Below are 21488 nucleotides of genomic sequence, written 5' to 3' on the forward strand. Positions count from 1 at the left end.
TCTTAACATCCGAATAATTTAGGCACTTAGGTTATTACAAGTATAAATATTACTAATATATTATAAATATGTATTTATATTTTGTGTATGTTCGGGTACTTGTTCGGGTTCGAGTTCGGTAGGGTTCGGGTTCGGGTTTTTGGGTTATGAAGTTTAGAACCCGTTCGGGTATTTTAAAACTTCGGGTTCGGATTCGGATCAGATTTTTCGGGTCGGGTTCGGTTCGGTTCTTCGGGTTCGGGTATTATGTCCAGGCCTAACCAGATCCATTATATTTAAATTCTTTAAAATGCAACAATAACTTTTAAAATGGGATAAATTTAGAATATCAACTTTACTATTAAAAAAGCTATTAATTGAAAACGATGTAACTTAATTTTCATAGTAGGGTTTAATATTTTCACATTTTAACAAAATAAGTATTATTTATGTATACGTATTATATTACTATAATCATTAAATTTATCATCAACACTCTTAAAATTTTTTATTGGCATCAAATATTGTATTGATTAAAAGCAGTAATATACTCTTAATTATTTTTTAAAAAACATAAATACCATTGTTATATAGATGAATACAATTCAAATTTTATAGAAAAAATCAAATTTCACTTTAAATAAATAGCAAACATATAACATAATATACAACAAGTCGCGAGTATCGCGGCTAAATAACCTAGTTAAATTAAAATCAGACTTAACTGACATTAGGTGATCGGGCATAAACCTTAATTAACCTCTTTCAAACTGAATTTCATGAGAAGGAAATGAATATTATGCGAATGTACATTGAACTATATTAATTGCTACTTTCCATCCATATAGCCATTGTTCATAATATACATTCAAAAAGATTACTCGAAAGATTCCATGTTTAGGCGATTTTACAATCTTAATAAATTTTCAACTATTTAGTGTTCGTGTATCATTTTGCTGTATTTCACTCCATGTCTCTAGTTTCTCTGATTTACGTTTTGGATCTCTATATTAATGCAGAGTTTTTGGTCCTGTGTTCAGGTATTTCGACTAAAGACAATGAGGAAAATCTCTGTTCTAAATCTCTGCATTAGTGTCTGTGGTTTGATTTCCACACCTTTAAGCTTCAAGCCACAAAGTTTATCTCAAAACACAACTTTACTACTACTAGTTAGTCACTAGTTGGTCAGTTTCATGATTTTGCAATAGTCAAGTATCCAAAACCTTTCTGATCAACGAAGGTCACTCTTTCTACTATCTTTTTTTTTACATTCTTTCAATTCTTTGAATCTTTCTAATACCTTCTGACACTACAGCAAATAAAAAAGTAAACGCTTGCATAACACAACAGTTTGATGGCACATGGGTTCCATGCATTTTCTTTGTGCTTGAATAAAAATTGAATGAATGAGAATTATAGATCCAACTTATGTCAAAATATCAAAATATGAAAATAAGAAAGTAGGAAATAAAAAAGGAAAGCTGGAAACTTAATGAGATATTTTTGGTATAGTGGAAGAACCGACCCAGAAAAGGACTTGTGGTAAAGGAAAATATTCATAAAGACCGTAATTAATTTTGGAGATGGGAATTGGGAAACTTGGTGAACAAGTTATGGATGGTTTTACTTCTAGGTGGAGAAGATCACCAATTCTTCAATTAGGGTTTTTTTCTTCTATCTTGCTTTCCGTTAAAAACATTATTCATGTCTTTGCTTCTCCATCAGCCATCGAAGCTCTGCTTTCGGAAACCTGTGCTTGTGAGATCCTCTCCTCATCTTTCTAATGGCCTCTCATCTTTGTCGTTGCAAACTCATTATCAATGTTATGTCTTGATCTGCGCTGATCCATGTGGAGGTAAACGCGGAATAGCCTCGACTAGGAGGTCAGGTGGTTTTCTTCGAACCCTTTCTTTCGAACAGTGGGAAGAGATGGATGAGAACGATGGAAAGTTGCTTAAAGATTTGTGTAAGGAAATGGGAACGATAGGATCATCCAATGGATGGCTACCTACTTTGAAGGACGGCGTGTTGCGTCTCCGAGAAATGAATCTAAACTATGAAACGGATCCGAAACGCATTTTGCTGCCTCCTCTTGTGACTCTGCCTCATTGCCAAACACAATATGTCACCAACGTGGCCATGTCTACGTCTTCCCCTGAAGAAGAGGACTGTGTTGTGGCTGTCAAGTTCCTGGGACCTCAACTCAGCTTTTGCAGACCCGCTCAAAGCAACTCCGAGTGGATCAACATCAGAATGACAGACCCCTGCTTCTTCTCTTCCCCTGTCATGTTTTCCAAGAAAGATGACATGTTTCGCATAGCCGGCTCTGGAGGCCACCTCATCGGATCATGGGATCTCCAAAACCATAGCAACAACCCCAAGTTGCAGATCTTGCGGTTTCAAAACCTTCCCAAGCTGTCTGAGACAAAACGAGACCTTCTGGATTCGTGCTACACAAGCGAACACTTGGTGGAGTCAATAACCACCAGTGAAACTTTCATTGTTAAGTTGTACAGGAAGACAGCAGAGATCGTCAAAGGTATTCCTAGAAAGAAAACAGAAGCAATAATGGTGTTCAGGCTAGATGAAGAAGGAAACGCTGTTTACACTCAAGACATCGGAGATCAAAGCATTCACCTCACAAATTCTGAAGCTTTCTGTGTCCCTTCGAGCTCCTCTCTCTGCCTGCGTCGACCTAACTTCGTCAAAATCCTTGATGTCGACGAAGACAGATATATCAAGCTGCCTAAGCAAAAGTGGGATTGTTAAAGTCACTCACTATTCCATCTCAAATTGGAATTGAGTTAGAGTCTAGAGTCTTGTCTTCTCTTTTAAACCTTTCAAACATCAAATCTATTCCTATATAATTTTGCAGAAACTTTGCTATATAATCTCTCATCAGTCTCCCAACTAATTTATGTTTAAACTATATCAAACCATCTTCTTTGAAACAAGAGCAATGCTGATATCATACTTCTGATATACTAAAGAAGTTTGTACATGTAAACATATATATGATTATATCATCAAGTAAATGTGTATGTCTATAAAACATGAACCTTGATTATAAGTTTTTTTTTCCGTCGCAGACATCGCAAACTGTATAGCCAAGACCTTCACAGTACGGACACTTCTTATCTTCACCAACCCACTCCATAAACTACAACATTGAACAAGAGCTTCTCTGCTTTAGGCTGCTTAGAGTGCACACATTCACATAATCAAAGCGGAGTTGTTTTTATTTACTTACCTGCTGCTCAATATTTGGTTCACCGGTTCCATAGCACTCTACATAAACCAAAATCCACATCAAGTTTTCATAATATCATCAAATACTCTACTACAACTCTGTGCATGAAGTGTTACTAAGAATATCGATTATGTTAGGACGCTGAAAACATTGGATTAAAAGATTCCAACCTTTTGCTATAAGGTTTGTTTCTATTAGCAGTCTCAGTTTGCTAAGAAAAATCCTAGCTTTCCTTCTTAACTTCTTTCAAAGAACCGATGATTTTCACTTAACCAGGGTCAAGAAGGGATTTACCTAGGCACATCAATCGACCCTCCCCTCGACAAGTGATTCACCTTGTTTTGGAATCTGTAGATTTACTTCTGTCTACCGGTTTGTTCATCCAATGAGCCTGGAGGGATCTTCCCATCTGTTTTCTCCAAGAAGAAAAACACTATTTTGAGTAACGTCGACTTCTCTGTCACTTTGATCTTTTATGATTGATTGCTTCTTCTCAGGGACTGGTGTCACTGAAGTAAATACCGCTCCATTACCAGCTTCCTTAATCAAGGGAATTGAAAGAAAGATTCAGTATAAAGAATAGGTCTTGACAGGTTCATTAAGCAAATTAAGAGACATTTCAGAATAGTCATGTTCCCTAAGAACTCAAACAAGACAATGTAGTATTTTCTTCATTTACCAATTGTGTATTTCAGACTCATATTAGACACTTGAGATTCCAAACAAAGCTCACTAGCAACAAAACAACATCCTAGCTAAGTAACAAGTTTGTGAGGCCAAAAGCATACAATGGGAGTCCATATTCTGTCGTAAGAAGACTGCCTACCAAAGCAAAGAGAGACCAAAGGCTTGCTACAGAGCAAAAATTATTGGTTCTCCAAGTTACAGTAATTACAGTTTTTACCTCTTGCTTTATTCGCTTCATCCGTAAACAACCTAACAGAACCGCTCTGCCCCTCCATGTCTCTACGTCTTCATCCATGAACAACCTCCGGAGAAGCTCTGCTGTCATTATCCCATCCTCACGGACGCCAAGCGATGCCTTTTAAACGAAAAACATGAACCGTGTCAAAATCAAAACGGCATGAGCACATGAGAAAATCAAGGCGAGCTAAATGCATTAAAACATACTTGCCAAGTCTTAACAGCACTTGTCCTCTTGGCCCGAATAGAATCCTAATTTCAACAGAGCTTCCTGTCACATAGAGGAAACCAAACCCACAAGAGAAACCATCAAGAAAGAAAGATTCTCCAAAAACTTTCAAGTAAAATCAATCTCAATCTTATGCTTAATAATAGCTAAACTATTCGATTTAAAAGCTCAACTATTTCAAATCATCACAATTTAAAACCTTTCAAAGCATCACAACTGTGAGACTGATATATAAAATCTTGCAGAAACTTTTGCTATATATAAGACTCATCAATTTGTATATATAAGACTCATAGTAGACAGTTGAGATTCGAAACCAAGCTCACGAGCAACAAAAACATCACTTGGAGGACAGATCTGAGCTAAGAAGGTAAAAGATTGTCAGTTAACAAGCTTGTGAGGCCAAAGCATACATTGGGAGTATTTTTACCTCTTGCTTCATCCTTATCTGTCTCTATGTCCTCGTCCATGAACAACCCGTGGAAGAAGCTCCGATCGAATCTCACAGCTCCTCTACTTTCCAAAAACCTAGATTCCTAGATATTGAAATCCAAAAAAAAAAAAACAGATCCACCACACATTCAATAACCGTATCCTCAACAAATCGCATAACAAAAAGGAAGAAGCTTTCATTGAAGTAATAAGGGTCTCATACAAAAGGAGCAGATAAAAGATTTGAGGGTCCACGAAGCTCTCTCTCTATCTGAGTTTAACAACTACTTAAATTAAAACAACTAAAATCAAAAAGCTTCTCCGCTTCGGCCTTTTTCTACTTTTTCTTTCCGACGTTTTCGTTTCTCGTCTTCTCTTCCTTCAATTTCTGCTTCATCTTCTCTTCAGCCTCATCCTTCAATGTCTGCTTCTTCTTCTCAATTACGTCATAATACTTCATTGTCTCAATCTCCTTGTCATCCAAAGTGTAAGCAAAGTGCTTTTCCATCAAAATGATTTTGCCGATTTTTTCATCATCATGGATGAACTCATAAAAGGACCCTTCCTCTATCCCTTTTTCCACAGACTCATTTTTCTTGAAAGCCAGATCATCTGGACCCGGAAACAGTATCTCCAAAGAGCAATTTGCCAAATGCTTCCAATGACCATATTTGATCACATTGCTATGCTCAGGGAGATACAGTTTCTTCACAACCCCTTCAATGAAAGAGTTGAAGAAGCAGCAGCAGCAACAATGGAGATGGCATTGCTGTCTTCAATCTCTCTCTTCATTTTGACTTCAATGTCCTTTTTGCTTGAAGAACACTTGAGAGAAATCTTCAGTGTCTTCATCTTCATGGGAAGCTTACACTCAAATTTGCAGAAACTCTTTTTATCAGTTGTGTTCTCAAGACTTGGGATTGAAGAGAAAAAAGGAAGAGTCAGTGAAGCCATTTGAGAAGAAGAACTAAGAAACAGAACAAGTGAAAAGAAGGAGATAAGAAGAAAGAACAAGGACACAACTCTATATATATAGAGTGCAAAACAAGTCATTTGAATTTTGAAATCCTCCTTTGACTGCCAAAAAATCAAACGTTTGCTGCAATGCTTTTGCTTTGGTTGAGTGTAGTCTTGATTAAAAAATAAAAATGAGAGGAAGAGGAAACTGTCACAATTGTGAGAAGCTTTAACATTTATGACTTGCTTTTTAGATGTTAACGTTGATACAATTTCTTTATATTTTTGTCAAATTGAAATGCACGTCTGTATCCACACACACATACATAACCGTCTCAAATTATTTGGACATCTTTTCCAAATGCACACACAAGGTTTACGGATATATGTATTTTCCAAATGGTTACATTTGAGTTTGTTCTCTATAATGGGATAGCTATTTGTTTATTTCTTACTAACAGTACCAATAAGGGAAGTCACCTATAAAGTTTTGGATGTATAAACCAAAAAGAAAACGTTTGGGACATAGCGAGGAAAAATATAAATAAGAAATGGACAAATATGATGGAGATATCACATCGAATGTTCGAAAGTGTTAAAACTTTTTTTTCCCTTTCTTTCTAATTTGATGGTTAGAAATAGAATCTTTAGTTACCCAATCACCTATATATAGCTCCACCTGTCCCTCAAATTGGAATTGACTATGACTCTTGGCATCTTCATCTACTGAATAGTGAATAGACCATTTTGATTCAAATGATGTGTTTGGCTTTTTCATTATCTATCATTTGTTTTCTTTGACCCAAACAAAAAAAAAAAAAAAAATCTATCATTTGGTTCAATTGCAGCAGATTGTGTCAGGGCTTTCACCTTTAACTTTAAAATTTAAGATATTACGTTGAGGACAATATGGCATATGACATCATATATCTATCAAACCTAAAAATGTTACCATGCCAGACAACAGCTGATCCGGTACGGTGAAAACAAAGCTGGAAACGGTGAAACGTTAATCAAGAAATAGACACAAGGCAGGACGTGATGTGGCACTAACACATGCAGCTTTGTCTTACACCTGCCAAACCTTTTCAGTATTTTTGATTTTTTAATTCAGATCCAATGCTTCAACACTCTGTTTGACTTGGTCTAAAATGTAACTTATTATTATATATTTGCAGCTGTCTCGAATGTAAGGTACACTTTTTGTTTGACATCGAATCTAAGGTATATTTGATGTTGGTATATTAAAATAAAATCAAAGATCTTTCTATAAAACCTTACATTATCTTTTTTTGTTACGCCTATGTAACACAAATAATATTAGAATTATGTCTTCCCTACAAAAGTAAGATATCAAAAAAAGAAATCAGAAGCAATAATGGTTTTCAGGCTCGACGAAGAAGGAAACGCTGTTTACACTCAAGACATCGGAGATCAAAGCATTTTCTTCACAAATTCTGAAGCTTTCTGTGTCCCTTTGAGCTCCTCTCTCTGCCTGCGTCGACCTAACTTCGTCATAATCCATGATGTCGACGAAAACAGATTTAGATTTTTCAAGCTGCCTAAGCAAAAGTGGGATTGTTAGAGTCACTCACTACTCCATCTCAAATTGGAATTGAGTTAGCGTCTATATATAGTCTTGTCTTCTCTTTTAAACCTTTCAAACATCAAATCTATTCCTATTTAATTTTGCAGAAACTTTGCTATATAATCTCTCATCAGTCTCCCAACTAATTTATGTTTAAACTCTATATCAAACCTATCTTCTTTGAAACAAGAGCAATGCAAATATCGTACTTCTGATATACTGAAGAAGTTTGTACATATAAACATACATATGATTAATTATAGGGAAAATTCCCAAAAAAAACCTCAATTATTTTTTATTTGGACGTTTAATACCCAATTGTTTTCGGTTGGAAGAAAAATACACATATTAATAAAATTGTGCGAGTTTAATATCCAAACAATTAAATGTTGTTATTTTCATACTGACGATCTCACAACAAAAATAAAATTCCAATTTTACCCTTACTATTTCAATTAATTATTAACTTTTAGATTACGTCACAATAGTTTTTTATTTACATAAAAATTAATTTTATAAATATTTCATTTCTTTGTTATCCCAAAAAAAAATTCAAAAAAATTTTCAAAATAATTTGCAGTTTATTTTACAAATATTTAATTTTCATTCGGATTCGGATTCGGATTGAGATTTTGTCGAAAATAGTTTCATTCGTGAAGGATTTATATTCGAATAGAGAGTTTCTCACGACGAAAAAAAAGTTCATATTGATGCTCGTTGATATCATATGCATCACGACGAATCAAATCAAATTAGTTTTATTGGCGATGAAGATTTTGGATAGGATTAAAAGGAGATTGTGAATGGTTATCGAATTTGATGGTTGCAAAAGAGGACGACGGAGATTGTTTACCGGTAATTCTCGTAGATATTAATCGAAAAAATTAGAACCGAAGAGAAAACGTCTCTTTGACATTGCAAAGACGGAATAAGATTGTACAAATGACTATTTTTAATATTTTTGATTTTCTGCTAATTTTTATGTTTAATTTTAAAATAAAATAATTATATAAATTTAAAATTTATTTTTTAGGCATCATAAAATAAAGCATTAACAAAATTAATTTTTATTTAAAGAAAAAAAATATCACCTTATTTAAAAGTTAATAATTAATTGAGATGATAAGGGTAAAATTGGAATATATTTTTTGTTGTGAGTTCGTAAGTATGAAAATAACAACATTTGATTGTTTGGGTATTAAATCGCACAGTTTTATTAATATGTGTATTTTTCTTCCAACCGAAAACAATTGGGTATTAAACGTCCAAATAAAAAATACATAAGGTTTTTTTTGGGAATTTTCCCATTAATTATATCATCAAGTAAATGTGGGAGTGGGAATTGCTTTAATATTTACGTTTTATTCCTTACATATGTTAAGGTTCGCAAAAAAGTATTTGAAGATGCACAAACTAGTAAACATTACGAGATTGATTTTTAATATTATGCTATATATATATATATATATATATATATATATATTTTGTTTCATTGTACAGAAACAATAAATCTCTATTTATTTCAATTAAATTATGTGTTTGTTGCTTTTATTTTATTTTTTTATATCTATGTAATAGTGTAAAAGCATGCTTGATTAGTTGATTGTGTGTTGTTGTGGTATATAATTTGTTATAGTAGATAAATTGATTTCTAAATGTGGTGATCTATTTCTATATATATATATATATATCATCTTTTGTCATTCGCTATAATTTCAATATACAGATTGTTTTTTTTTTGTTTTTCTATATACTTGTTAAGCAAGCTCCATGACCTATGAAAGTACCTTTTTAATTTGTCATAACACTTGTGATGTTTATTCTTCGTATTGCCGAAAGTGAAGAAGTGGGAGAGCCTACATTATTACAAAATGTGTATGCACATGTTTGTGTATATAACTTAGTTTTCTTGGCAACAAAATAATTGCCTGCTTATCAAACAATGATTACATCTAATTGCCTTCTCCTTTACAAAATCAATAGAGGAGTAATTAATTTGCTTGATTTTTTTCATAAACTAAAACAAATATACAAAAAAGACTACATCTAATTGTATTCTCCTTAGACTATGGTCTTTTGTTCTCTTCGTTCTACCTTTTTGTTTTTATGTTTTTGGTTTCTTCTTGTTCAATTACATAATAGTAGTTTATGGAATCAATTTTGCATCGTCCAACTAATAATGATTTTCTTTTCCATGAAAATTTATTGTCTTTCAACGGTTTTTTTCAATGATAAAATCGAAGGGCTTTGAATGATTAAGAAAATAAGATTATCAACACAAAATTAGAAGACCAATAGTTTAATGTAATCGTCGTGAATTGGCCAAAAGATTAGCCATGCTCGCTGCCCTTCATCAAGCTTAAGAATTAAGTTTTGCAAAAAATCTTCATGGCTTTGGACTCTCAACAACTTGTGCGAGCAATTAATTCAAAATCTCCATCAAAGGAACTCTATAGTATCGTGTCTGATACTATACATCAATCCTTTGTCTTTTCTGAAATTGTTTTTAATTTTGTTATACTTTTGCTTTTTTCTTCTTCCCAATGACATTGTATTTGTTCATGGAATAAATCTTTTCATTGGCAAAATGATAAATGAATTAAATTCCTACAAACTAAAACAATCTTGCCACTTTGTTTTTTTTTTTTTATTGCTGATGAACTAAAAGTATGAACTTTCTTCTATGCCTTTTAAAGTGTAAACCTAGAAGACGAAGCAACGGAAGGAGTAGGAGATGATTGGGCGATTTAGTCATGGATACCAAATTTACTATCAATAAAGACAACAATTAATTTTGGAGATGTGAAACTTGGAGAACAAGTCATCCATTTGTATTAATAGAGGATGGTTTTGGGTGGAGAAGATCATCAGTGTACATCTTCTATCTTTCTTTTATCTCGTCCTTTAGTCATGTCTTTGCTTCTCAATCAGCCCTCGAAGCTCTGTTTTCGGAAACCTGTGTTGGTGAGATCCTCTCCTCGTCACTCTAATGCACTCTCATCTTTGGTGTTGCAAAGTGATTGTCATTCTTTTGTCTTGATCTGCGCTGATCCATGTGGAGATAACCTCGGAAAAGCCAAGATTAAGAGGAATGGGCTTCGTTACAAGAACCTTTCTTACGAAGAGTTGTGTATAAAATTGGAAGAGGATGATAAGAAGGAAGCAAAGTTGCGTAGAGATTTGCTTAAGGAAATGGGAACGATAGGATCATCCAGTGGATGGCTACCTACTTTGAAGGACGGTGTCTTGCGTCTCCGAGAAATAAGTGAAAATAATGACACAGAACCGAAACGTATTTTGCTGCCTCCTCTTGTGACTCTGCCTCATTGCCAAACCCAATATGTCACTAACGTGGCCATGTCTTCATCTTTCCCTGAAGAAGAGGACTGTGTTGTGGCTGTCAAGTTCTTGGGACCTCAACTCAGCTTTTGCAGACCCACTCGAAGCAACTCCGAGTGGATCAACATCAGAATGACAGACCCCTGCTTCTTCTCCTCCCCTGTCATGTTTTCAAAGAAAGATGACATGTTTCGCATAGCCGGCTCAGGAGGCCACCTCATTGGATCATGGGATCTCCAAAACCATAGCAACAACCCCAAGTTGCAGATCTTGAGGTTTCAAAACCTTCCAAAACTGTCCGAGACAAAACGAAACCTTCTGGATTCGTGCTACACAAGCGAACACATGGTGGAGTCAATAACCACCAGTGAAACTTTCATGGTTAAGTTGTACAGGAAGACCACAGAGATCGTCAAAGGTATTCCGAAAAGGGAAACAGTAGCAATAATGGTGTTCAGGCTAGACGAAGAAGGAAACGCTGTTTACACTCAAGACATCGGAGATCAAAGCATTTTCATCACAAATTCTGAAGCTTTCTGTGTCCCTTCGAGCTCGATTTTCTTCCTGCGTCAACCTAACTATGTCAAATTTTTCAATGTCGACGAACACAGATTATTCATGCAGATTAAGCAAAAGTGGGATTGTTAGAGTCTCTCACTATTCCATCTCAATGGAATTGAGTTAGCGTCTATATATAGTCTTGTCTTCTCTTTTAAACCTTTCAAACATCAAATCTATTTCTATATAATCTCTGTGAGACTGATATATAATCTTGCAGAAACTTTGCTATATAATCTCTCATCAGTTTTCCAATTAATTTATGTTTAAACAATATCAAACCTATCTTCTTTGAAACAAGAGAAATGCAAATATGATACTTCTGATATACAGAAAAAGTTTGTACATATAAACATATATATGATTATATCATCAAGTAAATGTCTGTGTAACCTTGATTATAAGTTTTTTTTGCCATCGCAGACATCGCAAACTGTATAGCCAAGACCTTCACAGTACGGACACTTCGTATCTTCACCAACCCATTCCATAAACTACAACATTGAAGAAAGCTTCTCTGCATTAGGCTACTTGATAATATATATACATACGCATAATCAAAGCGGGGTTGTTTTGATATACTCACCTGCGGCTCAATGTTTGGCTCACCGGTTCCATCGCACTCTACATCAACCAAAATCCACATCAAGTTTTCATTTTGATATCATCAAATGCTCTACAACTCTGTGCATGAAGTGTTACTAAGAATATCGATTATCTGGGACGATGAACACATTGGATTAAAAGATTCCAACCTTTTGCTATAAGGTTGGTTTCTATTAGCACTCTCAGTTTGCTAAGAAAAATCCTTCTTAACTTTCAAAGAACCAATGATTTTCACTTAACCAGGGTCAAGAAGGGATATACCTAGGCACATCAATCGACCCTCCCCTCGACAAGTGATGCACCTCGTTTTGGTGATTGTGGATTTACTACTGTCTACCGGTTTGTTCCTGCCAATGAGCCTGGAAGGATCTTCCCATCTGTTTTCTCCAAGAAGATAAACGCGATTTTGAGTAACGTCATCTTCTCTGTTACTTTGATCTTTTATGATTGATTGCTTCTTCTCAGGGACTTGTGTCACTGAACTAAATACCGACCCATTACTAGCTTCCTAAATCAAAGGAATTGAAAGAAAGGTTCAGTAGAAAGAACAAGTCTTAACAGGTTAAAGCAAATTAAGAGTCATTTCATCATCTTAGCTAACTAACAAGCATGTGAGGCCAAAGCATACAATGGGAGTCCATATTCGGTAGTAAGAAGACTGCCTACCAAAGCAAAGAGAGGCCGCATAACTACTCCTAAGGTTTGCTACAAAGCTAAAATTTATTGGGACACTTTGACTGGTACCATAGATAAGTGTGGTAGAAAAGAGCCATAATATAGAACAAGTAAGAAGACAAGTTCTCTAAGCTGTAGTGGTTTCAGTTTTTTACCTCTTTCTTCATTGTACTTGCTTCATCCTTATCTGTCTCTACGTCTTCATCCATGAACAACCTCTGAAGAAGCTCTGCTGTCATTATCCCATCCTCACGGACGCCAAGCGATGCCTTTTAAACCAAAACACTAACCATGTCAAAATCAAAACCGCATCGGCACACGAGAAATCAAGGTAAACTAAATGCATAAAAACATACTTGCCAAGTCTTAACAGCACTTGCAGTCCCACTTGAAAAGCTCGAAAACTCCATGTCCTCTTCGCCCGAATAGAATCCTAATTTCAACAAAGCTTCCTATCGCATAGAAGAAACAAAATCCACAAAACAAAACCATCAAAAAAGAAACATTCTCCAAAACACTTTCAACTAAAATCAATCTCAAACTTACTTAATAGCTAAACTACTTCAAATCTCTCAATTTTAACCTAATTCTCAGTGATGATGATAGAACTAAATTGACAGATTACTCGCCTTTGTTCTAAAACTGAGAGCAGACCTGCAAAGCTTGAACATCGTCGCCTTCGCTTCCAACTTTCAATGTCCGTCTCTTCTTCTTCTTCTTCACCGGCTCCGAAACCATAACTTTCTCTTCAGCAATAACCACTCGCTTCTCTTCTTCTTCCACTTCCACTACCTCCTCAACAATTTGTTCTCTCGTACTCTCCAATACCATCGGCGTTGCGCTCAATCCACTCTCAGAAATCCGATTCTTCTCCTTCAAACCCTGAAGCAACGCAGCGATATTCGAAATCGTATCGGGAACAGAAGTCCCCAATTGCGAATTTCGTGACTCTAGGGCTTGAATTTTGAGCTGGAGATTCGAAATCTCTTGTAGAAGTGATTCACGCTCGCGTATCCATCTCTGTTCTTCACGAAGCCATCGTTGCTCCTCGCGAATCCATCTCTGCTCTTCCCGGAGCCACCGGACTTCTTCGCGGTCGTAACCGGAGGGGTTTTGAGTGGAGAAGCAAACGATTGAAGAAGGAAGAGGGAAAAAGAGAGGAGAACATCGAAATGGAAGAGATCGAGTGGGACTACTACGAGATCGGAGTGGAAACGGAAGAGACAGAGGTAGAGAAGAAGACGCCATTAGAGAGAGAGAGAGAGGATAGAGTAATCGAAGCTTTTGTTACCACATACACATGGCGGGAAGATAATTTCCATCTCTTTTTTTTTTTAATCTCTTCTCGATGTATCTCTTGTTTTGTGGATAAAAGCCTTTTACTTCTCGGTTGTATTTTTTTTTTTTTTTCTGACTGGATGATTCGATAGATTAACTTTCAAAGAGTTCAATTACATATACAAAACGGAACAAAAGCAATAAAAAAAACAGAATCATCTTTATAGCCCTTTGATCAAAAAAATAATCCAAATATACTCTTCCCGAAATTGTCAATTATTTTTTATTATTTTTAAAATAGAAAATATGGGTAAATATTTTCATACCCCTTCAAAAACTTGAAAACTACACATCCAACCACCCTTATTCCCACCCAAACCCACATAATTCGGATCTCTCTCCTTTGAAACACTTAAAAGAAATCGAATCGTTTTTTTTCCTCGTTTCATTCTCTTCTTCTTCGAGAGTGGAGTACAACCGTAGATAACTCGAGCTTGTGTCTCTCTTGTGTAAGTCGAAATTGCTATTCAGTTTTTCCGTGAGTTGGTGTTGTCGATTGGAGTTTGTTTATTATTTGAGTAGATTAGAATCCGATTGGAGTTGTTAATCGTTTTTGTTGTTTGGTTTGAGCAAGAACAAGATTCGAAATGGTGCGTTCAAAGAACCCAAGCTATCGTGAAGAACCAAATCCAACAGATGAGATGGTAGAAGTAGAAGACACTCGTGGAGAAAAACCTGAAGAAACTGAGTCTAATCCGCCGTCTAATCCTCAGGATTCAACGGTATGTCTAGGTTATTGATCTAAAATTCCTAAACCAGAAAGTAAAACTAAGTATGAATTAGTGTATCTTGTTCAAAAAATCGTAAATCAGAAAGTACAACTTAGTATGACTTAGTGTATCTTGTTCTAAAAATCGCAAATCAAAAAGTACAACTTAGTATGACTTAGTGTATCTTAATTTAAATTTTCTAAAACAGAAAGTACAACTTAGTATGACTTAGTGTATTTTAATTTAAATTTTCTGAAACAGAAAGTACAACTTAGTATGACTTAGTGTATCTTGATCTATAATTAATGAATCAAAATGTACAACTTACTATAACTTAGTGTATGTTGATCTATTTTACAGGAACCCGAGGAAGAAATCAGAGTTATGCAACCTCTAAATATATACTTCGGTCCCGAGGAGTATACAAACCCATTTAAGATTTGTGTGAAGTGTTATATCGCACAGACAGTGAGGCTATTAGGGACTCATCTCAAAGCCGAGGAGTTGGATTGGTTCCTCTTGCACCCACAGTTCAAGCATTTCTTCCATATGCCTAAAAACTCAAATCATAAGTTGATGGGTATGTGGATGCTCTTTCTTCGCACATCGTGTTTAGAGAAGAAAAGAGAATGCTGGTTCATTGTTAATGGGGTCCCAATCCGCTATTCTCTCAGACAAATGGCACTCATGTCTGGATTAAACTGTCGTGAATATCCACTTTTCATGGAAGGATTGGGGAATTTAGCATTTGCTGGGAAGCACTTTGGGGTTGGGGCAACAGTAACATATGCAAAAGTCAAAGCGAAGCTGCTGTCAATGAAGGAACCTGGGATAGACCGTTTGAAGATGGCTGTGCTATTCTTCCTATCAGCATAATCATAGGGAAGTAAAAAGGAGGGCAGCAAGCACCCTCTGTAGAATCTTTCTTTCTTAGAGTAGTGGATGATCTTGACATATGTAAGACATTCCCTTGGGGTCGCTTAGCGTTTAATGAGAACATGAAAGACATCTTTCATTTGATGGACCACTTTGATGGAGTTGTGGGGGCATCATGGGTCTTTCCTAGTTTTGTAATTCCTTTGGAGGTAATTATGTTTTGAAATTGTCCATATTGGTATAACTTGCTTCATCTAAGGTTTGATGATCTTCTGTTTTATGCAGTTTCTTGCGTTTGAGGCAATTCCTGTTCCGAATAACACTTTCAGAGAAGATGTTAGTGATGCACGTGCATACCGTAGGTGTCCTCAGATGTGCAGGATGAAATATAAACCCAGCAAAATGAAAGGCTTTTCTTTGACAGAAATTTATGAATGTCTTTGACAGAAGACCGGGTGAACAAGGGGTTTAAGGAAATCATTGAGAAGATTGATGGCTTGGATGGCAGAGTAAAATCTGTGGAATCTTATGTGAATTGGGTAAGAGGTGAAGAACAAGTTTGTCCTATTTATGAAGTAGAGAAGACACTAAAAGAAGTACCTGATGTATAGATGGAAATGACAGAGGAAGAACAAGCTGAGAAGGAGAAGGCTGATAAGGATAAGGCAGAGAGGGAACAAGCTGAGAAGGAAAAGGCTGAGAGGGAGGCTGAGAAGGAGAAGGCTGAGAAGGAGAAGGCTGAGAGGGAGAATGCTGAGAATGAGAAGGCTGAGAGGGAGAATGCTGGAAATCCACCAAATCTTATTTGTCACAAGATGTCAAGAGTCAACAAGCTTTCATGCGGAAGTGGGCGTTGGTAGAGATGGAGATGGAGTTTTCACACTTAGATGCTAAAGACAAGAAAAATTCAAAGATACACTTTGAAAGTAAACAAACTTTTATTAAATCAATGATAATGGGTGATTTAAAATGAACTAAGAGCTGACTTTTTATAAACTTATAGACAACGGTCCTAATGTGCTGATACAAGAAAAAGAATCGCAAAAATAATTACATAGAGCCGTTGAGCAATTGAATACGAAATCATGAAGGGAATATCTTCATTCTTGTATCTTGAAAGCTTGGGAAGAAAGGTGCGACTTCTTGGGACATTCTGGGACGTGTGGAAGGTCTTCAAAACGCAGCAGTAATGACAAGGAAAGAGCTATTGTGAAGGTGTAGATGATCTCCTGATTTCGATATGTGACTTTGGGACGCACACAAAGGAAATAAAAAGAAAGTTTACTTAAACAGCTTCTGGTAGATGATGGTATTAGGGCCGGCCCAAACTATTTGAGTGCCTAAAGCAAAAATTTTTTTGGCCCATTAACAAAAGCTGTTATAAAAAAAAAATACAAGTTTTAACATGTATGAGATTCGAAACCGTGACCTGTACAACAAAAGACTTCAACCTAACCACTAGACCACAATAACATTTTAAAAATTGATGCCCTTAAAACTACTTATAATTATTTGATGCCTAAAGCCCTTGCTTCATGGGCTATACCCATGGGCCGGCCCTGGATGGTATGGTCGAAAATGAGTGTGTCACGAGCATCTCCGATTCTAGCTAAATGACACATGAATGTTCCTCCCCCATTCTTCATAAAATGGGCTGTGGGACGATTAATCTTCAATATAGGGCGAGGAAATATGTCGTTTAATCGGTGAACTTGAACTCGGGGCACTCCGGGAAGGCTCTCGTGGCACTTAGGTGATTTGGCTCTGAAATCTTCAAAAGTACCTCGCCCAATATTCCTTAAATGTCTATAATATAGGTGAATGTCGAATATTGTGCGAAAGATTATGACGTTGAGTGGAAGAACTTGAAAATGGCTTAATCTGGTGGGGTCTCTTGGTATTTGGCTTCATTGGCTCGATAGTTTTTATAATGTCTCACCCAAACGTATTTAGATATGTGACTTTCTTGTGAATAATCAATCCTATGCCTTTTTCTTGACCAGAATTTGATTTGAGTTTGATTCCTCCATTTTTGTTCGATATGGTCGGTTTAGGGCACAAACCGGCTGGTCTAGTTAGATCTTGGTCATATCTGATTTCTGATATTGTATCACAATGTTTTGTTATGAAATTTTGAAAATATTTAGAAATAAATAAATAATACACTAACGCTCCAACTAAACCCCGATTTTAATCGATTTAGGCGCTAAGTCTATATTGAACGTAGAAGTACCGCCTAACAATTTTTTGAACATTACATCTTCTTATTATATTATATTTTAAACACATAATTTGTTACCAAACTTTTTTTTTTTTGACATTTTTGGATCGACAAGGCCCGATCCATAGCCAATTCCTACTACGCAGGAGTAACGCGACTTACTGGAGTTGAATTCCAGTGGAGAAGGCGGAGTCAAGTGGATTTAACCACTTGACTAAAGGCACATCCCCAATTTGTTACCAAACTTCAAATTACCTAATATTTAATTGTTTAAGCGCATATCACCAGAAATCATCTTGTAATTTATTAAAGATGGAGTAGGTTGAATTTTGTTTTCTTCCAATCATTTCTCACCAAGACATCTTTAAATAATGCAGCACTATAGAGCACTTCCATCGGACCATTTTTGGGGTGTCCTCAAATTTTAGAAGAATAATAAAAAAAGAAATATGGCAATTTATTTGGTGAACAGGAGAGATACGGTGTCATACTGTGTCTGTGGAGAGACATTTTTGCTGGTTTTAGACACCGTTAAAATAGTATTAATTTTATAATAATTTATACTTAAGACATTCTTAATGAGTGTCACGAATGTGGATGCTCTAAGGCATTTGACCCTTTATATATATATATATATTATGAATAATTTTGTTTAAAGACTTTATGATGAGTGAGCGTGTCCACCAATAAGGGGCGTATATGTTAGCTCTGACAAGCCTCTCATTGATGTTCGATAGTCACTAGATTAATTGTGTTTCTCACATAACTGTTGCTCTGCTCCCATTTGTACTCTTATCAAAAGTCTCACGAGCCATATAATAAAAAAGAAGTGTGTGACATCTTGAACGCACCATGGGATTCGGTTCCAAGCTACTCTCTCAGGTTGTTGTCTTATTTGATCAGAAGTGATCCCGAATCCCGATGATCTCATTCTTCATGAGGCCTATAAATGGAACATCGTTACATCGGTAAAGGCAAGAGGAAAAGGTATATGGGTCTGTAATATGTGTTAATTAGAATGTCAGGGAAGTGCATGCTGCAATAGAGCAAGTTTGCCACTCCTCATTTAAGGTCACATCAGATGCAAACCTTAACATTGAATACCCAAGGATCGCGTAACTGATTAAGTCATTGATAATGTCAATCATACAATCAATATAATGTGGAGCCAGTTTGAGTGGCACTTGGAAAGAGACAATATAAAATATTCTGGTCTCTATCTTGAGTGGATGTACGGGCCTAGGTGCGGAACCTCTTAGTAATTCAAAAATAAAAAGATACCTCGAAACAGAATCTAGTAGTTTGGGTTGCATATTGTGAGAGAGTCATTTCATACAACCTCTCGCGGAAAGCTTATGCAAACTCTCTTTTTAGTCGAGTAGTCAAATACCTCTCATTTCATTCGAGTTTCCCTCCCGATTGGCTTCCTCATAAGGACTTCTAGATACAACTTTAGTAATCGGATGTTACCGAAAAAAAGATATGTAAAAGTCAATATATATATATATATATATATTTATTCACAAAAGTACGTTTAAAATTAAATATCTATTATTTTAACTCATAGTTAGTTGACAGGTTCAATATAATTTCATATCAATTTTAAATGAAATATTTTTAAAAAAATTAAACGATTTTGGATATCATTTTTTGATTAGCTCTGATCTATTTATGTTATATATATATATATATATATATATATCTATATATACATTTTTGGATGACTTTTAGCAAATAAATCCTGGGGTTAGGAAGTATTTACAAAGAATGCCATTGGTTGGGTGGGTTTTTTTTTTAAACGATTGACCCGGATATTAAGCATCGGATCTCTTCTGTTTCTTCCCAAAAACGACATTAATTTAAATTTTCGAATTAAATATTTGACCATTTAACAATCTTCCCAAAATCTCTCCATATAACTTACACGATTAGTTACTAAAATAAAACCTCCGAGATATTTGCTAGCATTTAATCACTACCAAATTAACAATTTCCATTTTCCTATTTTGCATTTCCTATTTTAAAGATTCGTCTCAAAATATTAACTCCACGATTTGGAAACAAATTTCAAATCTAATGCTCAACTATTTGCCATAAAAATCTCCACAAAATATTGAATCCATTTTCTCGACAATCTCTCGACAACAGAAACTATATGATTGTATTAAAAACGGATTTGGTGAATATTTCTGAAAAATCCGATTCAAAAGATTTGATTCTAATTCAGTTTAGGTTGCAAATAAATTTTACTTGGTCACCAATAGATTATTGACTTAATCGGAACTCGCCTATAAATACTCTCTAGCTTTACCTCTCATCACATTATCAAACACACAAAGCTCATCACATCTCTTTGGATTCAAAGACAGGAAAAGAAAGAGATGATTCCGGTTGAGAGGGTTACATGAAGTCCTCAGAACAGCAGAGGAGACGAAGTGGTTTGTCAGATAAGCTTGAAATAGCTTCAAAAACTGAACTTTAAGTTTCAAAATTTCTGGAAATTCAAAAAATCCTAATCTCTAATTGTCATAATGAGGAGACAATAGAGAGAGAGAGGGATTAGATGTACCTAAGATCACAGAAGATTGGCGACAGAGGAATCGCTGAGGGGTCGAGTAGTTTAATCGGAAATCGTAGCCGACACTATCAAGAGAGAAAAGTGAAAGTAGGAAACAGCGGTTTATATGGTGAGCCTTGAGAGCATCGTCGACCAATAAAGATGGACGACGTCATGGGAATCGCCGGAAAAAAAGAAAGAGATTAGCTTCGAGGACGAAGCAATGGCGATTTTGGTTTCGACGGAGAAAGAGAAAGCCACAGAGGATTCGTAGGCATCGGGTTCAGAAGCTTAGCCTGCCCGAGAATTCGCTGACGAACGTGGTGTTGGCCGGAGTTACCGTTGTCAGAATCATGGTCAGTTTTGCATTGAAGAAATCGAAGAAGATGCTTCGTTATCATCGTTGGGGAAGAAGCAAAGTAAAAGAGGAAAAAAAGTTTTGTTGGGTTGGACCTGTTAAAGAGAATAAACAAGTAGACTGAGCCCAAGGTAGAGTTTATGAGATAATGGGCCCAGCCTTCTTTTTCTAGCCCAAATACAATAGTCTTCTGATGGTGAAGTTGAGCCAAGTAATATTTTGGGCCAAGTAATATCACAAGCGATGCCAGCACAAGAAAGACGTGAGAGATACAGAGAGAAGTTGAAACATGTTGTGATCATACTATGGGCTCATTATAAAAGAAAATAAATTAAAGATAAAAAGTATGAGTTTGTTTAAGGCAAATCATCATTTCTATATTTGACATTACTTAGGGTAAAAAAAAAATTACTTCCACAATTATATATATTGTAACCAAAGTTTTCAGATTTTATATTTAAAAATCAGAAGAACATAACAGTGGATATTTTATTTACGCCACAAGATTAAGCTATGCAATTTTTGGTGTTGGGTAGTGAATTAATTAGTATATGTCTTTTAGTAATAAAAATAATTTGAAATCTAAGAGGTATAAAATTAAAAAATATCACTAACAATATACACATAACTAGACATAATACAAATAGTGTACTTATACATTCAACAAACTATAATATTCTTTACAAAAAAATATTCCAGATATAATAAACGGTGACAACTTTAATATATATGATATAAACTCAATTTATATTTTATAATAGAAAACCATAAATATATTTATTTATTTTTTGACGGCAAAAACAATAAATATTAAAATAACATAATTTTAGAAAAAAAATTTGCCCCGCGGTGTACCGCGGGTTAAATCCTAGTATATATATATAATCAATT

At 35.4% G+C, this 21488-nt stretch overlaps 3 protein-coding genes and 1 long non-coding RNA gene across 10 annotated transcripts; 2 read left to right on the forward strand and 2 right to left on the reverse strand.

Annotated features, from left to right (window-relative positions):
- The first annotated feature begins 1316 nt into the window (after positions 1 to 1316).
- LOC9306432 lies at positions 1317 to 2871 on the forward strand. Its single transcript, XM_021019119.1, has one exon. It carries the CDS (start codon positions 1684 to 1686, stop codon positions 2746 to 2748), a length of 1065 nt encoding a protein of 354 aa, XP_020874778.1. The 5' UTR covers positions 1317 to 1683; the 3' UTR covers positions 2749 to 2871.
- LOC9306434 lies at positions 2433 to 13855 on the reverse strand. Of its 7 annotated transcripts, XR_002330615.1 has the most exons (8): positions 13192 to 13853; positions 12894 to 12989; positions 12693 to 12806; positions 12124 to 12370; positions 11843 to 11880; positions 3039 to 3139; positions 2617 to 2721; positions 2433 to 2524 (listed from the first exon to the last, which is right to left on the reverse strand). XR_002330615.1 is itself a non-coding variant. In XM_021019117.1 (7 exons), the coding sequence occupies exons 1-6, from the start codon at positions 13783 to 13785 to the stop codon at positions 3044 to 3046; spliced, it is 1185 nt and encodes a 394-aa protein (XP_020874776.1). In that variant the 5' UTR covers positions 13786 to 13853; the 3' UTR covers positions 2641 to 2725; positions 3039 to 3043. The 7 variants fall into 7 exon arrangements, 5 of the variants coding, with proteins under 5 accessions (XP_020874776.1, XP_020874773.1, XP_020874775.1 ...); XM_021019117.1 differs by lacking the exon at positions 2433 to 2524 and having other exon boundaries at positions 2641 to 2725; XM_021019114.1 differs by lacking the exons at positions 2433 to 2524; positions 2617 to 2721; positions 3039 to 3139 and adding exons at positions 2938 to 3038; positions 11650 to 11750 and having other exon boundaries at positions 13192 to 13852.
- On the forward strand, positions 10049 to 11416 carry LOC110226680. Its single transcript, XM_021019118.1, has one exon. It carries the CDS (start codon positions 10204 to 10206, stop codon positions 11344 to 11346), a length of 1143 nt encoding a protein of 380 aa, XP_020874777.1. The 5' UTR covers positions 10049 to 10203; the 3' UTR covers positions 11347 to 11416.
- Positions 13856 to 19758: 5903 nt separating the features above from the next.
- LOC9306435 lies at positions 19759 to 20682 on the reverse strand. Its single transcript, XR_002330655.1, has 2 exons — positions 20252 to 20682; positions 19759 to 20153 (listed from the first exon to the last, which is right to left on the reverse strand). It is a non-coding gene; the product is annotated as an uncharacterized LOC9306435 (long non-coding RNA).
- Between the last annotated feature and the right edge of the window lie 806 nt (positions 20683 to 21488).

This window comes from Arabidopsis lyrata, assembly GCF_000004255.2.
Source record: "Arabidopsis lyrata subsp. lyrata unplaced genomic scaffold ARALYscaffold_7, whole genome shotgun sequence".
Lineage (NCBI taxonomy): Eukaryota > Viridiplantae > Streptophyta > Magnoliopsida > Brassicales > Brassicaceae > Arabidopsis > Arabidopsis lyrata.

Bases quoted from the DNA above. Each gene is read 5' to 3' on its own strand.
- LOC9306434 (XM_021019117.1), bottom strand. From the start codon at position 13,785: ATGGCGTCTTCTTCTCTACCTCTGTCTCTTCCGTTTCCACTCCGATCT. The intron at 12,990-13,191 runs GTCTGCTCTCAG...TCTATGCGATAG, and splicing joins ACGATGTTCAAGCTTTGCAG to GAAGCTTTGTTGAAATTAGG. The intron at 12,371-12,692 runs GTAAAAAACTGA...CCTTTGATTTAG, and splicing joins CAAGTACAATGAAGAAAGAG to GAAGCTAGTAATGGGTCGGT.
- LOC9306432 (XM_021019119.1), top strand. From the start codon at position 1,684: ATGTCTTTGCTTCTCCATCAGCCATCGAAGCTCTGCTTTCGGAAACCT.
- LOC110226680 (XM_021019118.1), top strand. From the start codon at position 10,204: ATGGTTTTGGGTGGAGAAGATCATCAGTGTACATCTTCTATCTTTCTT.